The sequence below is a fragment of the Bombus flavifrons genome, chromosome 12, assembly GCF_040668555.2.
Source record: "Bombus flavifrons isolate JBK064 chromosome 12, iyBomFlav1_principal, whole genome shotgun sequence".
NCBI lineage: Eukaryota > Metazoa > Arthropoda > Insecta > Hymenoptera > Apidae > Bombus > Bombus flavifrons.
The window spans coordinates 11694165-11717764 of record NC_138453.1 but is presented as its reverse complement, the minus strand read 5'-3'; the positions used below and the strand labels follow the sequence as shown (position 1 = coordinate 11717764).

General features: G+C 33.8%; 2 protein-coding genes across 2 annotated transcripts; both read right to left on the bottom strand.

Moving 5' to 3' along the window:
- Positions 1 to 899: 899 nt before the first annotated feature.
- On the bottom strand, positions 900 to 5698 carry LOC138185640 (probable cytochrome P450 6a14). The gene is made up of 6 exons (XM_069124748.1): positions 5571 to 5698; positions 2806 to 3153; positions 2133 to 2658; positions 1675 to 1896; positions 1312 to 1563; positions 900 to 1182 (listed from the first exon to the last, which is right to left on the bottom strand). The coding sequence occupies exons 2-6, from the start codon at positions 3136 to 3138 to the stop codon at positions 1013 to 1015; spliced, it is 1503 nt and encodes a 500-aa protein (XP_068980849.1). The 5' UTR covers positions 3139 to 3153; positions 5571 to 5698; the 3' UTR covers positions 900 to 1012.
- A 782-nt stretch (positions 5699 to 6480) lies between these two features.
- Positions 6481 to 21157, bottom strand: LOC138185751 (uncharacterized). The gene is made up of 15 exons (XM_069124915.1): positions 21058 to 21157; positions 20235 to 20621; positions 19265 to 19787; positions 18814 to 19035; positions 18443 to 18694; positions 18128 to 18292; positions 15370 to 15710; positions 14696 to 15221; positions 14339 to 14560; positions 13887 to 14138; positions 13295 to 13462; positions 9168 to 9502; positions 8329 to 8854; positions 7361 to 7582; positions 6481 to 7157 (listed from the first exon to the last, which is right to left on the bottom strand). Exons 2-15 carry the CDS (start codon positions 20565 to 20567, stop codon positions 6643 to 6645), a joined length of 4602 nt encoding a protein of 1533 aa, XP_068981016.1. The 5' UTR covers positions 20568 to 20621; positions 21058 to 21157; the 3' UTR covers positions 6481 to 6642.
- Positions 21158 to 23600: the final 2443 nt, after the last annotated feature.

Genomic DNA, 23600 nt, shown 5'->3' with positions numbered 1-23600 from the left:
ACGTATATATATATATATATATAATATATATATATATATATATATAGTAATATATATATATATTTATATTTATATATATATATATGTATTTATATATATACGTATATATATATATGTATATATATATGGCAATCAATAGTTTAGATGTCGTATTATTTTATCAGTTTTTTCTTGAGAGGAATTTGATAACAAACAGTGACGCAGCGTTAGTTCATTTCATTATATAATATTTATTTGATTTATAGAAATATGACCCGTATGACCATTAAATATATTTATAAAACATATGAAAAATATGAAATATCACAGATGACAAAATCAGTTTAAAGATATAATAGAAATAATGTAGGGAAGTTGTGTATATATATATATATAAAAACAGTATTTATCGAGAGTCATTCTGATAGATTGCAACGAAGTCCTCGACAAAGATTTACTCGTATCGTTTACGTAAAGCATTCGTCATTGTGTACCGTCGCCGTATGGCTTGTGAATATAATTACGAATTTACTGATACATATTGGATCAATATATAAATCACCAACAGCCTTGATTCAATCTTTTGCTAACTCATTCTGACAATTAACGTGTCATGAATATAAAAAAACAATGTTTTTCTTACTTGTGAATTAATTTATATGAATGAATATATTTACTTGTGAATTAAGTAAGAGTAGTAAAATGTTAAGCGAATGAAAAATATTAAACTACTGTAAATAGAACAGACTGCTTTTCCCGTTGATGTAATGATAGAAATTATTTCGCTCTAAGAAAACTGTTCAAGGATTTTGACGTGTTAATGGAAAATGTTCAAACCGACCAGCCACAGAAAACGAGAAGAGTGAGTAATAAGTTACCATTGGTAGTAACCAACAGTAAACATTTTGATTAACGCAAACTTGTAATCGATGCTGTAATTTTATTATCAATTTTAAGAGTCACCATAAACGATCGAATTAAAATTAGCTAGATATGTATATTATTGCGTATAACAATACAATTTTTTAGTATATTAATTCTCTACTTTGGTTATTTTCAAATGCACACCTCCTTTTAACGTCAGCATAAATGAACTGGGATCACTTTCGTAGGGAATCCTAGTTTTCTCACAAACGTTGACTTTGTGATTGCGAATGATCGCTATAATGCCAACCCTGCTTTGGTACTGTGCAAAACGAGATCCTGAAAGTAACGATTAAGAAGCTACGTCATTCATGCTTTTTTTTTTTTTTTTTTTTTTTTTAGAGATAAAAGATACTTTACTGGTACCGCGTAGGTTTTCTTTTCTTTTGCTTATTTTTATTAACTTACCTATGCAATTTCTTGGACCATCGCCAAAAGGCAAATAAGCCATAGGGTGTCTAGCAGCAACAGCATCGTCGTTGAATCTTTCAGGATCGAATTTCTCAGGTTCCGGATAGACATCTGCGTCTCTTTGGATTCCATAAGCTGGCACCCACACTTTCGTGCCCTTTTCTATGCTGATCTTGGTGCCTTTGAACGTGTAATTTTCCGATACCTCTCTCATTATAAACGGTATTAGCGGGTACATTCTCAGCACCTCTACATAGAGAAGAGTAAATAATTTATGTAAATCATTGTTTCGAATGTTGGAACAACTGTTCGAATAATTTTCTTCAGAAATCAAAGTTTCGTTTTAACATTGTAACGCACCTTTGAAAAACTTGTCTAGATATTTCATCTCTTTGACTGCTTCGTACGTTAAAACTCCTTGATGTTTGTCGTAAACCTCTCTGATTTCCTTACGTAATTTGTCCTGCATATGTTGGTTTAGCGCTAGTTCGTAAAGAGCGTGAGATATCGTCGTTGAGGAAGTCTCGAACCCAGCCGCGAAAAAGACAAAGGCTTGCGAGGTGAGCAACGAATCTGTTAGTTCTGTAAAGGACAATATCACCGACCTTTTATAATAATCTCATCCGATTAGAGTTATTATCAACTAAAATTGGAAAATTTCTTCTAAGAGGAAGTTTTTCGATAATGGAATTCAAATTTCGAAGCAAAAATTCATGGCTCTTTTTTCACTCTTCTGCACTTTAAGATTTATCAGAAATGGACAAATATTTATAATCTACCTAAAGAAAGTCACAGACGGTTGATTTTAAGCTGTATACCTATATTTTCTAATTTCTCTGGATGGTCTTGAAGTTCCATCAGCGTGTTGATGAAATCTGGTCTGACTATCTTATTCTCTCTTCTGTATTTTATCGTGTCTCTGACCACGTCTATTAAGAATTGGTCGACTCCTGGAATTTGCAGCAGATGGCCAAATATTTCGTAGATGCTTGGCAGGAATTGCCGACAGATATCTCTGATTTGCATTCGCGTGGTCTGCGTGAACATTTTTTTGCCTACTTCGCGAAATTCGCTGTTCTCATCCGAGAGAGCGTTCATGTTGATTCCAAAAGCGCAACTACCAATTACGTCGGTTGTGAATTTCCCAGCCAAATCGCGACACTCCACTGGTTTACCCGTTTCGACCACGTTGTCTAAGTATTTCTCCAGATTCTTCGAGCATTCTATTACGAGAGGGAACATTTCTCTCAGCTTGCCTGACGTGAATACTGGGGAGAGTTTTGCTCTCATTGGTCGCCATTTTTCCGCCTCCAGGGCGAACAGATGTTCTCCCAGTGGTTCTGCCTGAATAAAATCTTTTTCTGAATTTTTGTTTTTTTCAAGAAGTGAATATTAATATATTTCTTTTTACGCGCCAAGTGGCGTAAAAGTATCGGGCAATCAACGAACATAAAAACAGAAATTCGTAAATTAATTATAATTTTCAAGTACCTTTGGAAATAGGCGGAAACCTCGGTTAACGAATAGAGGAAAGTCCTTGATGAGAACGTCTTTGATTAATTCCAAATCTTTAATAATGAGGACAGGCGTCGTTCCCTCGAATATTCCAAACATTGGCTCTTTCTTATATTCCTCGTAAAATTCTCTCAGCTTATCGGCTAGCGACACTCTTCTAAGTAAAATATCTTTGAAATTACCAATCAAGACAGTAGGTTGCGGTCCGGGTATGCCACGAATCTTCCAGTAGTCAAAGGTTGAGGTATAATAATAGTAGATCGCTAAAAGCACCACGCCAATGGCACAGACAAGTTGAAAATAATCCATGTTATATCACGCTTTCTGTAAAAATCAAATTTCACTGATCAGAATTTATTGGTTACAGTAACTTTTGCTTCTTATAAAGTGGATGTCTAAGGCCACACACTAAACGCAGGAAAACAAGCTAACAATTAATAACTAGCAAATTGATATCTGCGATATGTCGATGACTCCTCGATTGATTATCGACGATCGGACTCTCTAACGATTAATTTTCTTTTATCGCAAGCGTTAATCAAATAAATTTAAACTTTTTATCGATTATTCATTTTTATTTCATATCCAAGAACAATTGGATATCCACTCGAAAAGATCTTACAAACTGAAACTTAATCCCAGTCTTCTTTGTCGATATTTCTTCCTTTGTAATAAGGATTGGCGCTGTTTAACAAAATTATAGCCTGTTATTATCTTATCGAGTTTTCGTCAATTTGTTTGTCAAATTTATTATGTAGCTCAATAATTTCTATGACGACACTGCCATGTTCCTTCTGTCGTTCGTACCGATGCTTACTTTTGTCGTCGCCCTAAAACAATCTCCATGCACTTTTCTTGTTACAGTCGTCATCCAATTTAAGTAGCTATACATTCAACTGATACGATTTCTTCTTCACGTGTGTCGCACTTATTAGTTTTCTCGGTCACTCTAAGGTCGACATACACCATCGAGGAATTATTTTAATCAATTTATAGATATCGTTTATCTAATGCGAACCTCTTTATTGAGTTGACTGAAAATGTCCTTCTAAATTTCGATTTACATACGAGATACAAGTATTTCGGGGCATACGCTATAATGTTAAACAATTGTGATACAGAAATAATAATCAGAGTCACTTTAACGTATTCTTAAATCTCTATATCGATATTTTCATTCATTTGAAAAATACGTATCTTTTATTCCATATTACGCGAGATTAAAATTTAGTACTGATCAAAATAAATCATTCGTTTTGGTAAAACTTTGATAGCTAGTTCTCAGCAACAATTCACCTTCGCTTCCTCGTCTATCTTTATTTCATTTAGTATATTAACATGACCCTACAAGGAAATACATTTCAATTTCATCCGTAAGACAGCCAAGATAGAACGAAACGATCACGAAAAGAAAAACTAAGGTAATCAAATTGTCAAACCGAATGATGAAGCTAATCTCCAATGACTTTGAGCAGCCGTGAACTTTAATGTAACGTAATAACTTTGCTTTATTGAACGTAACGATTCTAACAACTATACAGTAAAATCACAACTGACTATTAATTAAGAAAATAGGCTGCTCGCTGCTTTTGGTTCGCGCCGGTTTCTGGTATTTGATTATTTGTATTTGTTCCATTGGTCGAATTCAACAGACGCAAAAAATTTCCTCGATGAATAGTTGTTTTGCTCAACCAACTTCATCAATCGATAAAGCACGTAAAACTGTTATCTCATTATACGCAATGTGAATTGATTATTTCGACTGCTACGTTGAATGCAACACTAATAAAGATGGGCGTTCTTTCACGCATTTTAAATAAATAAGTACATAGACTGGTGTGGGTATTGTAGAAATGTAGAAATAATTATGCGAATTGTTTTGAAGCCCACGGAAACGCGTTGCAACCAAAAGTTATTTCTGTTCATTTTGGTAAAATTTTGATATGTAGCTCTCTCTCAAAAAACGTAACATCCGAATATAAAATGTTTTTGCAGCAAACAAATGTTACAACATTTATTTTCCATTTCTTTGTTCACCTTTATTTTACTTATAAATAATTTTAAACGGTTCGATAAATTTTTTATGATTACATGCGTATCTTTTAGATGCACTTTAAATGTATTTACAAAGCTCATGGAATGTTTCATTTGTAAGCAGATAAGATTGCAGAGATAGCAGTATTCTTGTAACGATTCAAAACAATAGCCTGGTTGTAAATAACTATTGTTTTCCAAGCTGTAGGTGCACTACTCTTTCTACAAATGTATTTTTACAAGGTGTACAAATAATAGTAATTTCACTACATTTTGCAATGAAATTGTACCGTGGTATAACACAAAAATGTTGAGATTACATTGAATAGAATGTTTACGTTCGTTCCCTTAGACAATGAGCTCAAACAATCGATACGAGACAACCTTGAATGAATGTAACAGTGAAATTGAATTGTGTAATATTAGAAATAAAAAATAATCAACATGATTATCGTCATAGAAAGTCTAAATTTACTAATTATATACATTGTAAACGGATTCCATATTATAAACTTTAAAAAAAAATTAAGTTGTTTCTAAAAATGAATAAAATAAAAAGTAAGAATTTTCTCCGAACTTTTTGATGAATTACGTAGGAGTAATTGACTTGTATGTTGAAAAGTAATTGTTGAATTAGAACAGTTTTTTACATTTACTCGCAATGAAGTTTCCTTGATACAAAATCTTTACATATTGCTATTACTTACGTAGTAATCACGATCCTACGAATGTTTGTTCCGGGTCTACGTTTGTTGTGTATCGTGGAAAGATGTCAACTGATACTGCCAGCGATCACTACTTGCGTCTCTTCTTAAATCGTGACGCAATTGAAACAAAATCTTACATGAATGTATAGTAACAGAGATTATGCGTAAGTACTTCCAATTGTTACACTGCTGATATCAAACAAAACTTTTACTTATCTTTACTGTGTATCGTATGTCGTACATTACTGTGTATTATATAACTTACAAGTAATTACTGAAATTATTATTATTCTTGTAAAAGCAATTATTTCAGTTTAACTCGTGCAATTAACTTGCTCTAGAGAGAGAGAGAGAGAGAGAGAAGATAGGGTAGAAAATAGAAGTCACGAAACCCCATAGTGAACCATTAAATAAGGCTAATTAATTTGCTCCTTCCGTAGACACAGACTGTGAATATAAAATTCTTCGCTTTATCTCTTCTGCTATTTGACGAGAATTTCATGTCAGAATCATAAGAATACGGTTCCTTTGACTCTACAACCAACGATTGTACGATAAAGTTTTTACCGAAGAAATTAAGATGAAAGGTATATAAAAAGGTATATGTATGTACAATGAAACGGGAAAAACAACAACAGATTGCTAGGTATTTCATTTATTCTTCAAGAATTCTAAACAATGCTAAACACTGCTAAAAATGCTAAACAATGCTGAAGCTGCTGTGGAAGTAAACACACATGTAACATTGTTGTGCAACACTTGCTGATATAGCCAGTGAATAAGAATACTAATAGCAGATGGATATCGAAGAATTAGTAAAAAGATTCTACGTGACAGAAAAGGAGCATAAACTGTAATATACTATTTATTTAGGAGGCTTCATTGAAGAATTGGATATTAATATTCGCTGTTTATATATACTTATTATATACGTATATATTTCTATGACATTACATAAACGAACTACTAGAAAGAATATCATATACATATTCCCATACCAGGTACATGCAACACATGAAAATTCTGTATTGCTCTCTTATACAAATAGAAAATTATTTCAACAATTAGTAAATTAATTTTTGCTTTTAATTATGTTTAAATATAATCCTCCTTTCGGGCATATTATAAATGCATATGGGTTTAACACGTATGGAATCGGTGTCTTCTCACAAACGTGCACCTCATAATTCTGCAGAATCTTAATTAATCCAATCTTCGTTTGGTAAATTGCGAAACGTGCACCTGAAATCAAATAAATGAAAGAAGACAATGTCAATGCCATTTGATAAAATAATAATTCTATGGAAATAAAGTATAATCGTGTTATAAACGTGCCAATACAATTCCTTGGACCATGACCAAAGGGCAAATAGTGCATAGGATGCCTTGCATCTTCTGCTTCCTTGGAAAATCTCTCAGGATCAAACTTATCTGGGTCTGAATAGATATTTGGATCCCTGTGAATAGAAAATACCGGTATCCAGACTCTCATTTGTTTTTGTAATGATACTTTCGTGTTCGAGAAAGTATAATTGTCCGTTGTTTCTCTGGATATGAATGCCAAAGGAGGATATTTCCTTAATGTCTCTATAAACGGAATAAAAGGAGATGATAAAAGTATTGATATGATGAATAAATTACGAGAGCAGATTGGTGAGTCTCCGGAATCACCGCTAGTACAATAGTTGGTATTTGTGATTGTTGTTGTCATTCCGGAAACTTTTCGCTCTGCCCTCGTATCGTAGTAAACCCTCCGCGTATTAAAGGAATCGATCCTGTTACGTCTCAACCTTTAAATACTTTGTCCAAATATGACATCTGCTTTATAGTCTCGTATTTCCAATCCCCGGCATTTTTCGCATCGAATTCTTTTATTTCTTCTCGCAGCTTCTTCTGTATCTCTTGATTCAGAGCCAACTCGTACAGAGCGTTGCTGATCGTCGTCGATGAAGTTTCAAAACCTGCCGCGAAAAATACGAATGCTTGTGCAGCAAGCAAAGTGTCCGTTAATTCTGAAAGAAATGATCCTGGTACAATAATGGAAACTATGGATAGATTCGTATATAAGGATATTTTATAAAGCCACATGTTGCCATTTGCAAACGAGAAAATGTCAACAAAATGATAATTTCGACGCGATAATGACCCGAAACATTCCTCCAAATTAGTTAAGACTTTCCTTTCTTTCGAAAGAAAATGTTAATATAATTAAGCGACCAAATCAATCTGCTGACTCGAACCCAATTGAACATTCGTGGAATTACGTTACACGTCAATTGGGAAGTTGAATACTTTACATATGAAGGGGAATGCAAAAAAATTACACATACATGGTGTGAAATATCAATTGCGTGTTGTATTCGATTAATTGAATCAATGACACACAGAGAGTATGCAGTTATCAAACCAAAGAATTATCCAACATCTTATTGGATTAATTTTTGTTTAGCTTTCGTTAGAAGCAATTATGTAATTGAAGCAAAGTATATCTCAACTTTTGTTACAAAGTTTCAATTTGTTCATCCGATTCGTTATTAATCGTAGATCTTACACGGACATAATTAGAAAAAAAATAACACGTTGCAACTTCATACGTGGTCTGTTGTCTCTTCACGCTATTTTTAATTTCATCCGATGCACTTCGGAAGATAAAAGATATACAGCATTTTCCAAGCGCTCATAATGTTTCTTAATTTTTGTCAGTAGGCGTACGTACAATAATTTATAGGACGAATAATAGTCTTTGCTAAAAACTTACTAATTTCCTTTACTTTTTCGGGGTTATTCCGAAGTTCCAACAACGTATTCATGAAATCGTGCCTAATGATGTTGTGCTCTTTCCTGTAGTTCAACGTTTCGATGGTGATCCTCTCAATGAATACGTTCACCTTGTCTGGCGGAAGGATATAACCAAGTAAATCGTACAACTCTCCCATGCACTCCTTCATCCTGAATTTCAGAATCGCCTTCCAGTGTGTAGCAAAGATTTCTTTGCCCATTCGGCGAAATTCGTTTTCCTCATCCGACAACGAATTTACCTCAATCCCAAAGGCACAGCTGCCTATTACGTCGGTAGTATACCTGGCCGCAAATTCTCGCACCTCGATAGGCTCTCCTTTCGCTATCAATATATCTAAATAGCTCTCGATACTTTTGGCACATTCGAAAATCAGGGAGAAGATTCCTTTGAGTTTGCCAGACGTAAATACCGGGGAAAGTTGCATTCTTAATGGCCTCCATCTTTCTACTTCTAAAGAGAAGAGGTGCTGGGAGAGTGGTTCCGCCTATAGCCATTGAACGAATTCACTATATTCGGAATGTTATATATTTGAAATATTTGGAACTTATTATATTATTTATCGTTATTTGTTATATCTTTTATCGCTTATCAAAAGAATAATTATCTAAGAAAGAGATATTAAATAAAAAAAACATAAAAATATACAAACTTTCATTCGCTAGATGTATCAGCTTATCTTCTATTTTGTTTGTTAGCCTATTCTAATAATTTCTTGCTGTGTATAATAATTCCTACTGTTAGTAGAGACTTCAATTTAACACGTTGAAATATAAACACCTTTCCATGTGTTCACTTACTATTTCTTGCTTCAAGAATCCGCGATTCGCGAATTTGGAAAAGTCCTTAATAAGAACATCTTTAATAAGCTCAGGGTCCTGTATAACAAGATGAGGCGTTCTTCGTACGAATATTCCGATCATAGGTTCGTCTTTATATTCGTTATGTAGCTTCTGCAAGTATTCTGCAATCGATACCTTGCCAATCATTGGCCAGAAGATATTGCCAAATACTGGTATAGGTTTTGGACCTCGAACTGAACGATCTTTCCAAAAGTTGAATTTTGCCGTAAAATAATAATACAGCGCAATGAACACCACTGTCACGTAGCATAAAAATTCAAATGCCATTTTGTCTTATCGTTATTCAATCTCTCGACGATAGAGGTCAAAGTTCCGCAATCTGCAAAACATATAAATTTATGTATTATGTATATGTATAATATAATCACAATAATAATGAATGATATCGGATTATTTATTCAGAATTTAGAAATTAGAAATTAGAAATTATTAGTATAAATTAGAAATTAGTATTAGAAATTAGAATTTCCAATGATTTCTATCCTATATGATAAATTTATTGATAGATGGATCTATTTACAGTGGATTAAACAGGTAACGATGGTTATATAACGTGAACTAAATACAGTAATGTGTTATAACTAAGACAAAGAAATTGATAACTCAGAGCCCACAACTAATAGTTTACAACTCATAACAATTCGGTAACTTTCTTTCGACTCGCAAGTAATTAACTCCTCACAACTCGACTCTCAATTAACGATTCCTCGCAACTTCGACTCTCAGTTAACGACTGCTGCATAATTCGTCTTTCTCCCTTGAGCATCCCTATGTCTCTTCTCATATACCCAATACGTATGATGTTGATGGGTCATTGAAGTTTGCAGATATTAACTTGATAGTCCGGACGAGAATTATGCTCATCTTCCGAATATGTCCACAGAGCTTCAAGTTGCTCTGTCAAATAGTTTCCAGCATACAGTGGGGTTCCCCTTATCGCGGCTAATACGGAAACAAAACTGTTCGAATAGTGGAATTTCCAGATAATAAAATAATTTTTCTGACATGAAATTTCATGTTGGAATACAACGATATCAATCGCATGCAGATAAGGTGGTTGATCGTATGGATTTTTCCCTTCGTTGTCCAACGCTATCCCCACTAGTGCGCGTTCGTGAGATGTACCATGGCGGCTAGCACGTGCATGCTCTTTTGAGAATTCGGCGGAAGAAGCGTAAGGATATGGATGGAACATTCTCGATGGGCACGTCGAAAAGCTACTAGAAGGTTCTGTAGTACATGTGACGCCACACAGACACCCACACAGGTCACACTCATTACTGCATACAGAGTGGGGTTCTAAACCTTTTCAAGGGCCATGGGTCACTAAGCAAGTCAGTCTGAGAATAACTAGCCAACTGTCAACATTCATAACGTTTACTTGTATTTTACTATAACTTTGTTTAATAAAAATCATATAGTATTGTTTCAATACAAACATTGTGTCTTCCACGGTTTATTAATCTTAATTTCAAGATTAAATTCTAACATTTCATTTATTCAAATACCAATAAAAAATCGATAGTTTCTTGAAATATTTATAAATGCCGTATCTTTTTGACTGTTAAGTTATAATTCTTTTAACAAAAATAACTGCACGGAGTTACATTCTTTTTGTATATCAAACCATCGAAGCTCTTTTTCGAATGCCACGAATATTGTTACAATTTGTTACAATCTTCGTTTGCAGCTTCCATTTTCATAAAATCGCCATTATCATCGTGTCTTTGTCGCAATAGAAGCATTTTGTAACGTTAATGTGATAAATATTTTTCTACCGTTGCTACTCTCAGGATAATTACACGATTTACATAATTCTCAACATCGTTCTTGTTATTTACAATGTTTACGTAAAATGTCTGCGATTGTCGTTTTTCCAACAGCACGTCTTTTTTTGCAGTAATTACGCAAATTTCTTGAACGAGTTTGAAATATATTGTCATGGTTAACATTCTGAACAATTCTTTCCAATACACGTAATCGTCGCTCGGCTTTCGTTTACGAGATATTCGTAAATTTAGTTTCTATTACACTTCACTCTGGTACATAGATGGTATGCATTTTTGCATGGACATAAATCGAATTAAACTCTGCAAATATCTCGGAAATTATGGCCGAGCGGCGATAACACGTTTAAGAAAAGGTCATGCAAGATACTGACAATTGATATTTTAGCTAGTTCATCAAAATCGATATCTCTTTCGACTTCTCTGATCATGTCGTATTTTCTTTCGATAGTTGGAACGCTATCAGGTTCATATTAAGCTCTTACGATCATTATTCACTCGATCGATTAAAGAAAATAATAAATAAACAGAGAAGGGTATCTGTTATTGGAAAAAACTATGTTCCGATAACAGAACATTCGGATATCAAGATTTGTATATTAAGATACGGATAATGAGTATTCGGGCATTAAAATACAGAAAACGGATAAATAAAACTCTACTATATCGCGATTGTCAATTACAAAAATATTATTTTGAGGGGAACGCATTTGGAGTTTAGTCTGTTGAATAAGAGGTAAGTAAAATATGAAAAATCATACTTACATTTAATTAGTTATTCCAGCGCGATACAGAGCACCTTCCTCTTTTTCGTACAGTCGCAAATTAATTCTAGTCTCTTTGAATGTTACACTAATGTATGCGAAACATTACTCTTACTCTGCGATACAGCAATTTCCTTTAAATCTGTTTCTCTTCACTGCTTTTGTTAGCATCTACTTGTCGCGAAGATTAGAAACGTACTTGCATGCTAGTCGCGAGGCACTGCGGTTCTACTATAAGCTTATCGGCTTATTTAACGACCTTGATAAGTTCTAAACTATAGAAAGAAATATTGAGATACTTGGATTTCTATCAGCGCGTCGCTTCGTACCAAAGCTAATGCTCCATTGATATTACAAATTAGGGCTTTAAAACGTTAAAACTCTAAAGAAATGCGACAAAAAGATTCCGACACGCTAGACAGGCCACTTAAACTGTTTCCTTATTTATCTAGAGAAGAAGCAGTAATACGGTAATTGCAATCTCGTGAGAACCTAGCTTCCGTCATCTTCTATCTTAAAAACTAGAAACAAAGACACTTGAGAGTACCATAAATTAAGCTCTCTGCCGCGTATACTGAGTCGTGTGTTAGCGGATGCAACAATTGCGACTGGTACGCCTAGTCCAGTACAATTTCAACGCCAGTCGGTACAGTTTCAGACGGGCAAAAAATTCTGGTGATACGAGGGAACAAAGTTGAAATCCGAAGTCGCGCGCTAATGAAGAAACATGCATTAAAATGAAGCGGGGAAAGGACGCTTGTAATAGGAGTATAGCCTCCTCGTAAACTACAGAATCATACATGTTAAATAGTGCTTATAGTTAATTGTTCACTTCCGAAACATAATTCTCCTTCCTTAAGATGTGCAATTGTTACTTCATAAACGCACCGTTGCCCGCCGATTTCTTTATGTCCAGAAAGCTTAGTATCTTTCCGTATGGGCAATGATCGAACGGCGCTGAGCTAGGATATTCCATCTAAATCAGTCACACAAGCCTCGAAAAAGGACAAATTCGACACTAGATATCTATTATTTTCCATGTATTATTTATTAATAAAATAACAATCTCATTTTTCTTAATGTTATATCCTTAACTACCCTGGGATTTCGATGATTTTTGGATGTGTTGCAAGACAACATTTTGTCGTGTACAAGAAATATTTGTTTGATATAGTCTTTTTATTTCGGCAGACAGGAGACAATCGGCAACGCTACGATAACAAGTTATATAAACATCAACAATGTTTTAATTTGATTATATTGATACATGTAATGAAAACATGAACTACATGTTTCTATGAGTAAAATACTTGAACTACTAGTAAAATACATAAAAACAATATTCAACAGAACGTGCACCGCACCTCGATATTATATTGAATTTCATTTGTCACACTCCGACAAACGTCCATCGCATTAAATAATACGTCTATAAATTAAACAATTTTATAAATGCTGAAGTATACGCTAATAAAAAATTTTATTTGTGTCAAATGAATGTTAAAATTGTGTTAGTCCTCTACCCTGGTTATCGTCAAATACAAACCGGTTATAGGTGTCAGAACGAATGAAAATGGATTATATTTATAAGGAATTGGAGTTTTGGAACAAACCGCAACCTTGTTTTTATGCAGGATTTTTATTAATCCAATTTTCGTTTGGTAGATTGCAAAACGTGCACCTGAAATAAATTATCGAATGTCAAATGTAAGTAAATTCATTAATTGTATTTTTTAATATATGTATTATGATACTGTATATACTACACGCAACTTTACTAATCGTAATTCTATCAATCCTAAGTCTAATTCTCCGATGGCTGATTTCTTGCGTTATGTTCGTCTAAAGTCTTAAATAGTCACGCCTACTTTTTTTTTTACATCTCGAGCATAATCGCACGATCTTTCCGCTTGCATACTCGACGCTTAAAACTCCGCAATTCGTAATAATTCTTATAATTTTCATTTCCAGAAATATGTACTTTTACCCATCCTCGTTCGAAGGATAAAATTTTTTGAAAGATATATTTCATTTCATATCGCCAATGTCGATCAATTATTTGATAGTTATCAAGAAAGAACCGATCGACTTTGCTAAATACGTACCGATACAATTTCTCGGTCCATGTCCAAAAGGTAAATAATACATAGGATTCCTTTCTTCTATCTTATCCTCGGAAAATCTTTCGGGATCAAATTTTTCTGGATCTGGATAAATCTCCGGGTCCCTGTGAATGGGAAAAGCTGGCACCCATATCAACGTTTCTTTGGGAATTGTTACTTTCGTATTTTCGAACGTGTAGTCTTCGAGTGACTCTCTGCTTAAAAATGGCAAAGCTGGATACTTCCTTAGTGTCTCTGTATATGAAATAAGAATGACTGTTAGAATGTTAATTACTGATATAAATGTAAGAAGTAGAAGGTAACAGCAATAATGAGAATTAATAGTATGATCATGCTATAGTTCTGCATGCAATAACTCTGAATTAACGCATCTAATCGACACATATGAATCAACGATCAAGTTCGATCTTAGATGCGAGCGTTATAATATTTACCTTGAAACACTTTGTCCAAGTATTGCATTTGCTTTATAGTTTCGTACTTCCACTCTCCGTTATTTTTCGCCGCGAACTGTTTGATTTCTTCGCGCAATTTGTCCTGAATGTCATGATTCAAAGCCAGTTCGTAGAGAGCATTGCTGATCGTAGTCGATGAGGTCTCGAAACCAGCCGCGAAGAAAATAAATGTTTGTGCGGCTAACAAATCATCCGACAATTCTACAAACGAAAAGATATACATACTACGATATTTGAAGCGTGTATTTCATTCAGCAGCGATATGAGAATATATTTTTAGAGATATCCTTATCGCACTGAAGCTTTTTTGTAAATTATTTACGCTAGTGTACTAACTAATATCAGCGACTCTTTCAGGATGCCTTTTCAGTTCCATGAGTACATTCATAAAATCAGGCCTGACGATTTTATTCTTCTCTCTGTATTCGATCGTCTCTCTAGTGATTCCCATAATCATTTTCGTTTCCTCGTCATACGGCAGTACACGAGCGAGAAGAACGTGCAACGGTGGCAGGATCTGCCGTATTCTTATACGCAATATTTTCCAGAAATCGGTAGAAAAAATTTGTTTACCGATTCGACGGAAGTCGCTCTCGTTTTCCGAAAGCGAATTCATCTCGATGCCAAAGGCGCAGCTGCCGATTACGTCAGTAGTGAATCTGGCAGCAAGTTCTCGTACATCGATAGGATCTCCTTTCTCTATCATCGTGTTCAAATAACTTTCAAGATGATTAGAACATTCTAAAATTAAGGAGAAGGTTCCTCTAAGCTTGCCAGAGGTAAACACCGGAGAGAGTTGAGTCCTCAAAGGTCGCCATCTCTTGGCTTCCAAGGAAAACAGGTGATTAGATAATGGAACTGCCTGTGTTCGTTAAAAACATTATACGATACGTCACGGTTACTTAAAAGCGATTCATAGATTACACAAGACTAAAATTCATTTGTTTCTCTATGATTCTATTTCTTTCGATTTAAATTACTCGCATTCTTTTATATTTACGCATACTTACCGGTTCGCTTTTAATGAATCCTCGATTCGCGAATTTGGAAAAGTCTTTAATCAGGATGTCTTTGATGAGATCAGGATCTTTGACTATTAAGACGGGCACTGTTCTTAAAAATATCCCAACCATTGGTTCGCTCTTAAAATCATTGTAGTTTCTCGTTAGCAATTGTGGAAGCGATTCCATTCCAAACATTGACTTCATAGTATTGCCGAAGAGGAGCGTGGGCTTCGGTCCGGGTACTCCACGGCTCGTCCAAAAATTGTAACGAGTCGTTAAATAGCAGTAGATCACAATGAGCGCTAATGCGAGCCCGCACAGTATTTCCAAGGTGATAAACATTGTATATTATACGTTGATAAAAAGTTATTTGCTACAAGATATAAATAACTTTTAACGAGGCGTGAAATAGGAATCAGGAAGAAAATGAGTTGTAAAAAGTAATGCAAACTTTATAAAATATACAGAAAATATAATTTATACCTACTGAAATTTTTGATTTCAGATAAACTGGGCAGCTGATATATCAACCGGATTTCGCGGGGCGTTCTAGTTCACGGACAGCTCAAACATTTTTCGAACTGAAATGGAATCGAACTCGACAGAACTGAAAAAATGTATGAAAAGTTCAATACAAACATATAAAAAGTCCCAAATTAATTAATATCATAATTCCTCTAATTAAAAAATTCCAAAAAGGCGATATTATTTATGTAAAAAAAAAAGAAGATAAATTCTCCCCTTAACTTTAATTAAAAAATAAAATATGGCTGAAGAATAACGAACATTCACAGTTTAAAGTTTAAAGTTGAAAACTCACCTGTATCACTATCAACGGTCTAGTACGTACTGTTCCTGTCTTTTGTATAGCAAAAGATATACATTTAATCGCAGTGCGCATAATGTACTGAGTCATGTTGACAAATTCCTTAGATTTACATGATATCATTTCTGCGAGCTCACCACAGTCTTTGTTTCTCTCTTTTCTTTTTTCGTTTAAATATTGTAGTATCGGAAAATTAAGATATAAATTTTTCCCGATTACTTATAATTTATTAATAGCAAATTAAATATACAAATATTAATAGGACAGAAAAACGACGTTTGTTTAATCGAAACTAAATGCAATACTCGTCACAACGAATATAATACACACACACTCTCTCTCTCTCTCTCTCTCTCTCTCTCTCTCTCTCTCTCTCTCTCTCTCACCGCAACTCTAACAACTCTACAACAACTCGATCAACTCTCACGACTCTACTCTTCGACGTCTCAATCGACTCTGATCTTAGCAACACACTCGCTTTTCGACTCGCACACTCTGACCTCTCGGTCATCGCTCCTTGAACCCGAAACCGTCCTTTTTGTTCTAACGCTGTTTATCATTTTTCCGCATACCTCTGCAAGAATTAGGTCACTTTAGTCACATAGGCGCTCTTAAACGTAAACGAAACACAGAAAGACGACATATACGGTTTTTCTATTTTCGACCGATCTAAAATTAAACTCTTTTTATGATACTACGATATACATGGCCCGAACGAATAGCATTTAATATTTGATATGATAAATTTAATAGCGTGTAATAGCATGAAATTTATAATACACACGTACTAGGCCGATTCTTAACCAAATTGTGTTCAAACCCTATTTTCTTGAAAATAGAGACTTAAATGGAAAAATGTATTGTACATTTTCAGCTTATTTTCATGCGTAGAACGATACCCTGTCGATCGATTATTTAGTCTTGTCCAGTCTGAAATTAGCCACGTTTAAGTATACTCAAGATACAGATCATAACGTGCTAAAATTGAACTTTTCGTGGATTAAAAATTTCACCTTCGTCCAAAAACTGTAAACGATCCATATAGCAACGATAAACGATGTGAACGCTTTATAACACTTCATTATTCCTTTAGATTTTCCAAAGTTTCAACTTTTCTTCGACTGTTTAGTCTGTTATAAAGTGTTATTCTTTAGTGATGTGATATATCGAGAAAATACGTTCGCGCAATAAACAATCGTAATTGTTTCCCGAAAATATTCGTTGACAAATTTTGAATAAGAAAGGAAAACAGATGAAAATCTCGGTACTGATTGAATTACGAAACGAACGCTATTCAGTACGTGTGAAACTGTAAAGCTGTTTATATACAACAAGTTAGTAGATTCAGATTCCTTCCCCCTCCACTTCCTACGCCTCTCAAACCGGTCTCACAGTTAAAATTCGTTGAAAAGAACGTAGTGAGATGTTACTTCTAATATTTCATTGATATTACTTTACTTTATTTTATGGCCTTCATTAGACTACAAATAAATTAATAATTAATTTAATTCGATTAATACATTAAACATACGTATAAAAAATTATTTATTTCATAAAATAATCTTATAACAAAAATACATTCCTCTTTCCCCCTAGTACATCATCAGAAAATATTTACAATAAGTTTACCTAGCCTGGTAATAATTTCCAAAGGAAACAAAGTGATATATTACGTTGAATATGATAACAATTACAAATAAATTATGAGAATATCATTAAATATCTTCTTTTGGCTTTCCTCTATTTTACTGCCATTAATAACTGATTCTTAATAATTAATTTCTTTAAAAATCATTCATAAAAATGAAGCTTTAAGCGAAAGAAAATTGCTATTGCGTAAAGACTGCGTGATTTTCGTGGATTTTATCGAAGAGATATAGTCTTATCTTTACAACAGCTAACTTGAATATCGAAAGGGTTGTAAAGTATTTTATTAACTTTCAACTTTCGTAACTTTTAGATCGAGTCCGTGTTTGGGTGCTAGCGTGAACGTACGTGGTTCATTTATATACGGAATTTGTGTTCGTTCACAAACATCAACCTTATAAGTACGGAGGATTTTTATCAGTCCAATTTTAGTCTGGAAGATTGCAAAACGTGCACCTACGAAAAAAACATGATACAATATTAATATATCGTAGTATCTTACAATTGATAACCAATTTCAATAATATGCCTTACGTAGTAGGTTCATCGATTTGTAAAAAACTTGCTTTCGCACGAACAACTGCTTAACAAGGTGATACTACATACCAATACAGTTTCTTGGGCCATCGCCAAAAGGTAGATAATGCATCGGATGCCTTGCCGCTACTGCATCCTCCTTAAACCGATCGATGTCGAACACGTCAGGATTCGGATAAATCTCTGGATCGCGGTGGATACCGTATGCAGAAATAAAGATCCTAGTGTCCTTTGGAATTGTGAGCTTTATATCTTCAAAGGTATACTTCTCCGTATTTTTTCTCATTATGACGGTCACCGGTGGGTATTTTCTTAACGTTTCTAAAAATAAAGAACCTCTATTAAAACTTCTATTAGCTTATTTTATTATTAACGCATCATTTTAGTCTACGAGCATTTATAAGAAATGTAAACATTCATATGTAAAATATCCAACAAACCTTTAAACACGGCATCCAAGATTGGCATTTCCTTAATATTTTCATATTGCCATTTCCCATCGTTCAACTCGTGATGTTCCTTGATCTCGGCTCGTAATTTATCCTGTATATCTTGATTTTGCGCCAATTCGTAAAGGGCATTGGCTATCGTTGACGAAGAAGTTTCAAAACCAGCCACGAAGAAAAGGAATGCTTGTGCAACTAGCAAAGGCTCGGTTAATTCTAAAACGAGAGAAACGACATTTTCATTATATCACCACCTTAAAGTAGAGAAAATCGTTCTTAAGACATCCTGAACAGTAACATTTTGTCACCGGTCACGATTCGTGTAGGAACGAACCATTCTAATCGCGCGCAACTGTTCCCTAATTTTCCTCGACTTTTCTTACCAATTACTCACGACAAACGACCACACCAAATTTCTACAACGTCGAAAAGCATATACACGTACTTATGCTCAACTTCTCAGGGTGATCCTGCAGATCCATAAGAGTGTTAATGAAGTCCGGTCTAACGATCTTGTTCTTCCTTCTGTGCTTTATCATATCCAAGACAGCGTTTGTGAAGAAAATAGTGGTTTCGTCTTGTGGCAGTATATAACCCAGAAGAGTGTACAATATTGGCAAATTCTCACGAAGTCTGTTTTTTAATATCTGCTTCAAACCAGGACCGAAGAATTCCCTTCCTATATCGCGGAATTTACATTGCATGTCTGACATGGCATTCATGTCGACTCCGAAGGCGCAACTGCCAATTACGTCGGTGGTGAATCTGGCAGCCAGTTCTCGTACTTCGATGTAGCTTTTCGTCGATATCAATGATTCCAAATATTTCTCCAGAGTGTTAGAACATTCATCGATCAGAGAAAACATGTCTTTTAGCTTGCCCGATGTGAAGGTTGGCGATAGTCTTGTTCTTAGTGGTCGCCATCTTTCTGGTTCCAAGGAAAACAAATGTTGAGAAAGTGGTTCTGCCTATATTGAAAAATTCGAATAATCGAAAATAAATAATATAGAACTTAAAAAAATATATATATAATATATAATTAATATATATTTAAATATATTATTGTGTTATATTATATATTGTAACATATATTATTGAATTTCTAGAATTCTATATCCATATCTACATTCGATATCTATTCTTAATGATGAAATGTATCTGTTAAGTGCATTTCTAATTTGATATGAAACAAATTGATCAAAACATTATATTATGATTAATATCGAAGCTTATCGTTTAATATCAGTATATAACACTATCTATGAACTTGGAATTACACATTAGCGATTATACAAATTATAGATAGAGTGCGAAGTGCAATACTAACTTTCACTGAATTCACGCTAACTTTATTCATGCAACCTTACTTTGATCTTATTTAATTCTTACATAAAATTATTCCTTCACGTACTTACCACTTCGTTCACAGCGAGGCCACGATTAGAGAATTTGGAAAAATCCTTGATAAGAACAGTCTTGATTAAATCAGGATCATTTATAGCAAGGATACGTTGCGTTCGTATGAACAATCCAAACACAGGCTCATGTTTGTATTGTTTGTAAAAAGACATCACTAAATCACCTATGGATATCCTCCCAAATATTACGGGAAAAAAATTTCCAAACAACAGTTGTGGCTTGGGTCCAGGTATTCCGCGCTTCTCCCAATACTCATGCGGCTTTACTAGGTAATAGTAAAAAGCAAGGAATAACACGATAAATCCGCAAAGGATTTCGAAGGCAGCCATTTTCTCTAAATTTTCGCCAAATTCTCAGGCAATCAAAAATCCACTGACGAGAAGCTGTAAAAGGTACAGAATGTGATCTATGACCATCTTTATTACAACTTTCATTTTTACTAACCAAAAAGTGTGTAAAACGTTCTCTGATCTTTAAAATCACTCACTTTGAAAAATTACAAAGAATATAAAACACTAACAATCTAACTAATAATGTGACAAAAATATGGACGATTCGTAGCAATGACAGATTTGTAGAGCTGGCATTCTATCCCTCTAGATCGTTAGATTCATCCACGTATTATGAATAATTTCACCGAATTTTTCGCGAACAATTATACCTTGTATAAAGGAAATAAACGGGACACTTAAAAAGTGGACGAAAAAGAGCAATATTGAATTACGCAACAAACACGTAAATGATGAACAAAAAGTTAGGAGAGGGCGACAATTTTTTTTCAAAAGCTCAAAGAGTGAAGTTCTAAAAGTATGTACATACATGGAACACTGTAAAATTGGGTTCTTGGATTGCCGAATGGAATCACTACGACGATTCGAACAGAACTAACCTCCTACCATTGTCTACATGAAATTATATATTTCCCCATATATAATAAAACTATCAGATACAATTGCGTCACAACACACTGACGATGTCTATCATTCTTCCTTCGATAAAGATAATATACAAATCAATCAATATGATTGTTGAAACCATACGATAAGATAAAAAATATGCTATTTGATAAAAGTTATATACGTGATTTGAACGGTTTTTATTGTGTGTCTGTCTCTAATTTATTTAAAAATGTAATCGAACGAGTTAGAAACAGTCGCATTTATGGTATGTTCGGTACATTTGGAAATGCCGAATTCGGGTAGTTTCACTTTGACGTTCGTTGACGATTGTATAAAGAATAACCGAGTACATTCGACGTCGCAGTCGCGAAACCATTGAAGCTTGCTAACCTGTACGCTAGCAAGGAAGAGGGCATAGTATACGGTACCCTTAAATGACTGCTATGTTTTTCTAGAACTAGAGATGATGCAACCCAGGCAATCGCTACGTGCGTTTGCAGGGGTCGCAATCAATCCTAATGGTATCCTTAAGCGTTGACGCTTTCTCTTTCTACAGTCGAAAATGACGAAGGCCAGGTGGCCGCCCCGTTCGAACTTCCCATTTTCTTATACCTGCACGATAAATTAATAATTCTCTAAAGCCACATTTACATTAAACAACTACAGCTTAAATAACTTGTTCGTTTAATCAAAAATAAAAGAATGGGTTATTTCTAATTCTCGTCTTTGTCAGGAGCGATTGGATTGGCCATCGGGAGCTTGGGAAAAGTCCCACTAGGGATTTGGGCTCGTAGAATTTAATTTTCCTACGAAAACAGATATGAATAAAATTACAGTTGTAAATTATTTCTAACTGTCGCAGAAATAACGAAAAAAGATGTATGCTAGATATTTCCGTATTGGGGCTACTCGATGTAGAGTTTAATTAATGAACTGAAAATGGAAGGCCAGTCAAAATTTATGACCCAAACCGTCCCTGATCGTAGTTCATTAACAAAGCATATGAACAATCCTCATCAATATTTCCATATCATCTTTTTATTATCTCACGTAAGTTGTAGTTTTCACGTATGACTGACTTATTTCTTATTTATGTATGAGTCTGTGATATCGACGTGCTATTTGTGCATAAAATGCGTAATATTGATAATATTAGATTAAGGTTATATGATATAAAATATAATCTATAAATTTTTTAATTATGATGTCTATCTACGCACGTTCGAGCGAATATGACATTTTGACATTTACTCATGGTATGCAAGATTCTGTACAAGAATAGTAAAATCATGTTAATTCTCATTAATATTATACTTAATTAAAGAAGATGTTAGTAAATAATATTAAATTAATCGGAATTTACTTCACGCAGATTTTAATGTTCCTTTTATTATCGAGTGATTAAAAGTTCAGAACGTCCCAAAGTTTTTAAAAATTAATGTATAGAATCTTAAGCGTTATATGCATAAAATGGATAGTAGAAATGTAAAACTAGCTTTTCTCTTAAAGTTATTATATGTATTTAATAAAATATATTATCTAATCAACACTGTCTCCCTTTATTATCAACATGTGCATTCTTTCAAAGTGTATAATTTTTCACCTTGTACTACTCGATATATCATAAGAAAAAACAAAAACGTATTAGCGATCAGTACTTAACAATTTAATTTCATTAATAAACAATGTACTTGACTAGTGAGAAATTTTGCTTTGATTGAAATTTAGATTACGATTTAGCTTATTCTGCCAATATTACGACATTTTCAGATAAAATTGACTTAAAAGTAACTTCTTAGGTTAACTTATCTTTTTTTTCTTCTTATTGATATAATCAATTCAGTTATTAATGGTTCCTTCAAAATTATCGCTATCTAAACATCATTAATAATTATTAACAAAGCGTGAATTATTGAAGTATTATAATTAAGTTTGAAAGGGAAAGAGTAATCGAGAGTAGCTAGTTTCATTATAAATATTTATTCAAAAAAATAGTCTTTTTTCGAATGAACTTATTATCCTACTATTGCTCGAATCTTTAAAAATACGAATAACGATTTGAACATAGTCATTCATTGACAGTGCAAAACCATGAATGGACGGAGACCATGTGAATTTTAGAATACACTACACACTATACTATTTAGAATACACACTATAGTGACTACTACTATTTGGTGACGTATTAATTGTGTGTGTAATACCAAGGTTCAATCGTACAGTATGAATTCAAATGTTTCATTAATATGATTCCTTATATACATACATATATATTTTACATAACACAATTTATTAGTAATGTAATAAAAATTTTAGTTTAGTATGAAAATATGTATGTGTATTTTTCGTTCTTTCTGTAGATGAAATTAACTAAAATTTCATAATATTGTAAATATTAGGAACTATATCTTGCTAGCTTATAAAATATTTATTATTTGTATGTATATTATAAATAAACACATT

Coding starts and splice junctions, on each gene's coding strand:
- LOC138185751 (XM_069124915.1), bottom strand. CDS start 20,567: ATGGCTGCCTTCGAAATCCTTTGCGGATTTATCGTGTTATTCCTTGCT. Junction 13,463..13,886: donor TGGACCGAGAAATTGTATCG/GTACGTATTTAG, acceptor AATTTATTTCAG/GTGCACGTTTTGCAATCTAC. Junction 8,855..9,167: donor GATTCTTGAAGCAAGAAATA/GTAAGTGAACAC, acceptor CAATGGCTATAG/GCGGAACCACTCTCCCAGCA.
- LOC138185640 (XM_069124748.1), bottom strand. CDS start 3,138: ATGGATTATTTTCAACTTGTCTGTGCCATTGGCGTGGTGCTTTTAGCG. Junction 1,564..1,674: donor TCTAGACAAGTTTTTCAAAG/GTGCGTTACAAT, acceptor TTCTCTATGTAG/AGGTGCTGAGAATGTACCCG. Junction 1,183..1,311: donor TGGTCCAAGAAATTGCATAG/GTAAGTTAATAA, acceptor CGTTACTTTCAG/GATCTCGTTTTGCACAGTAC.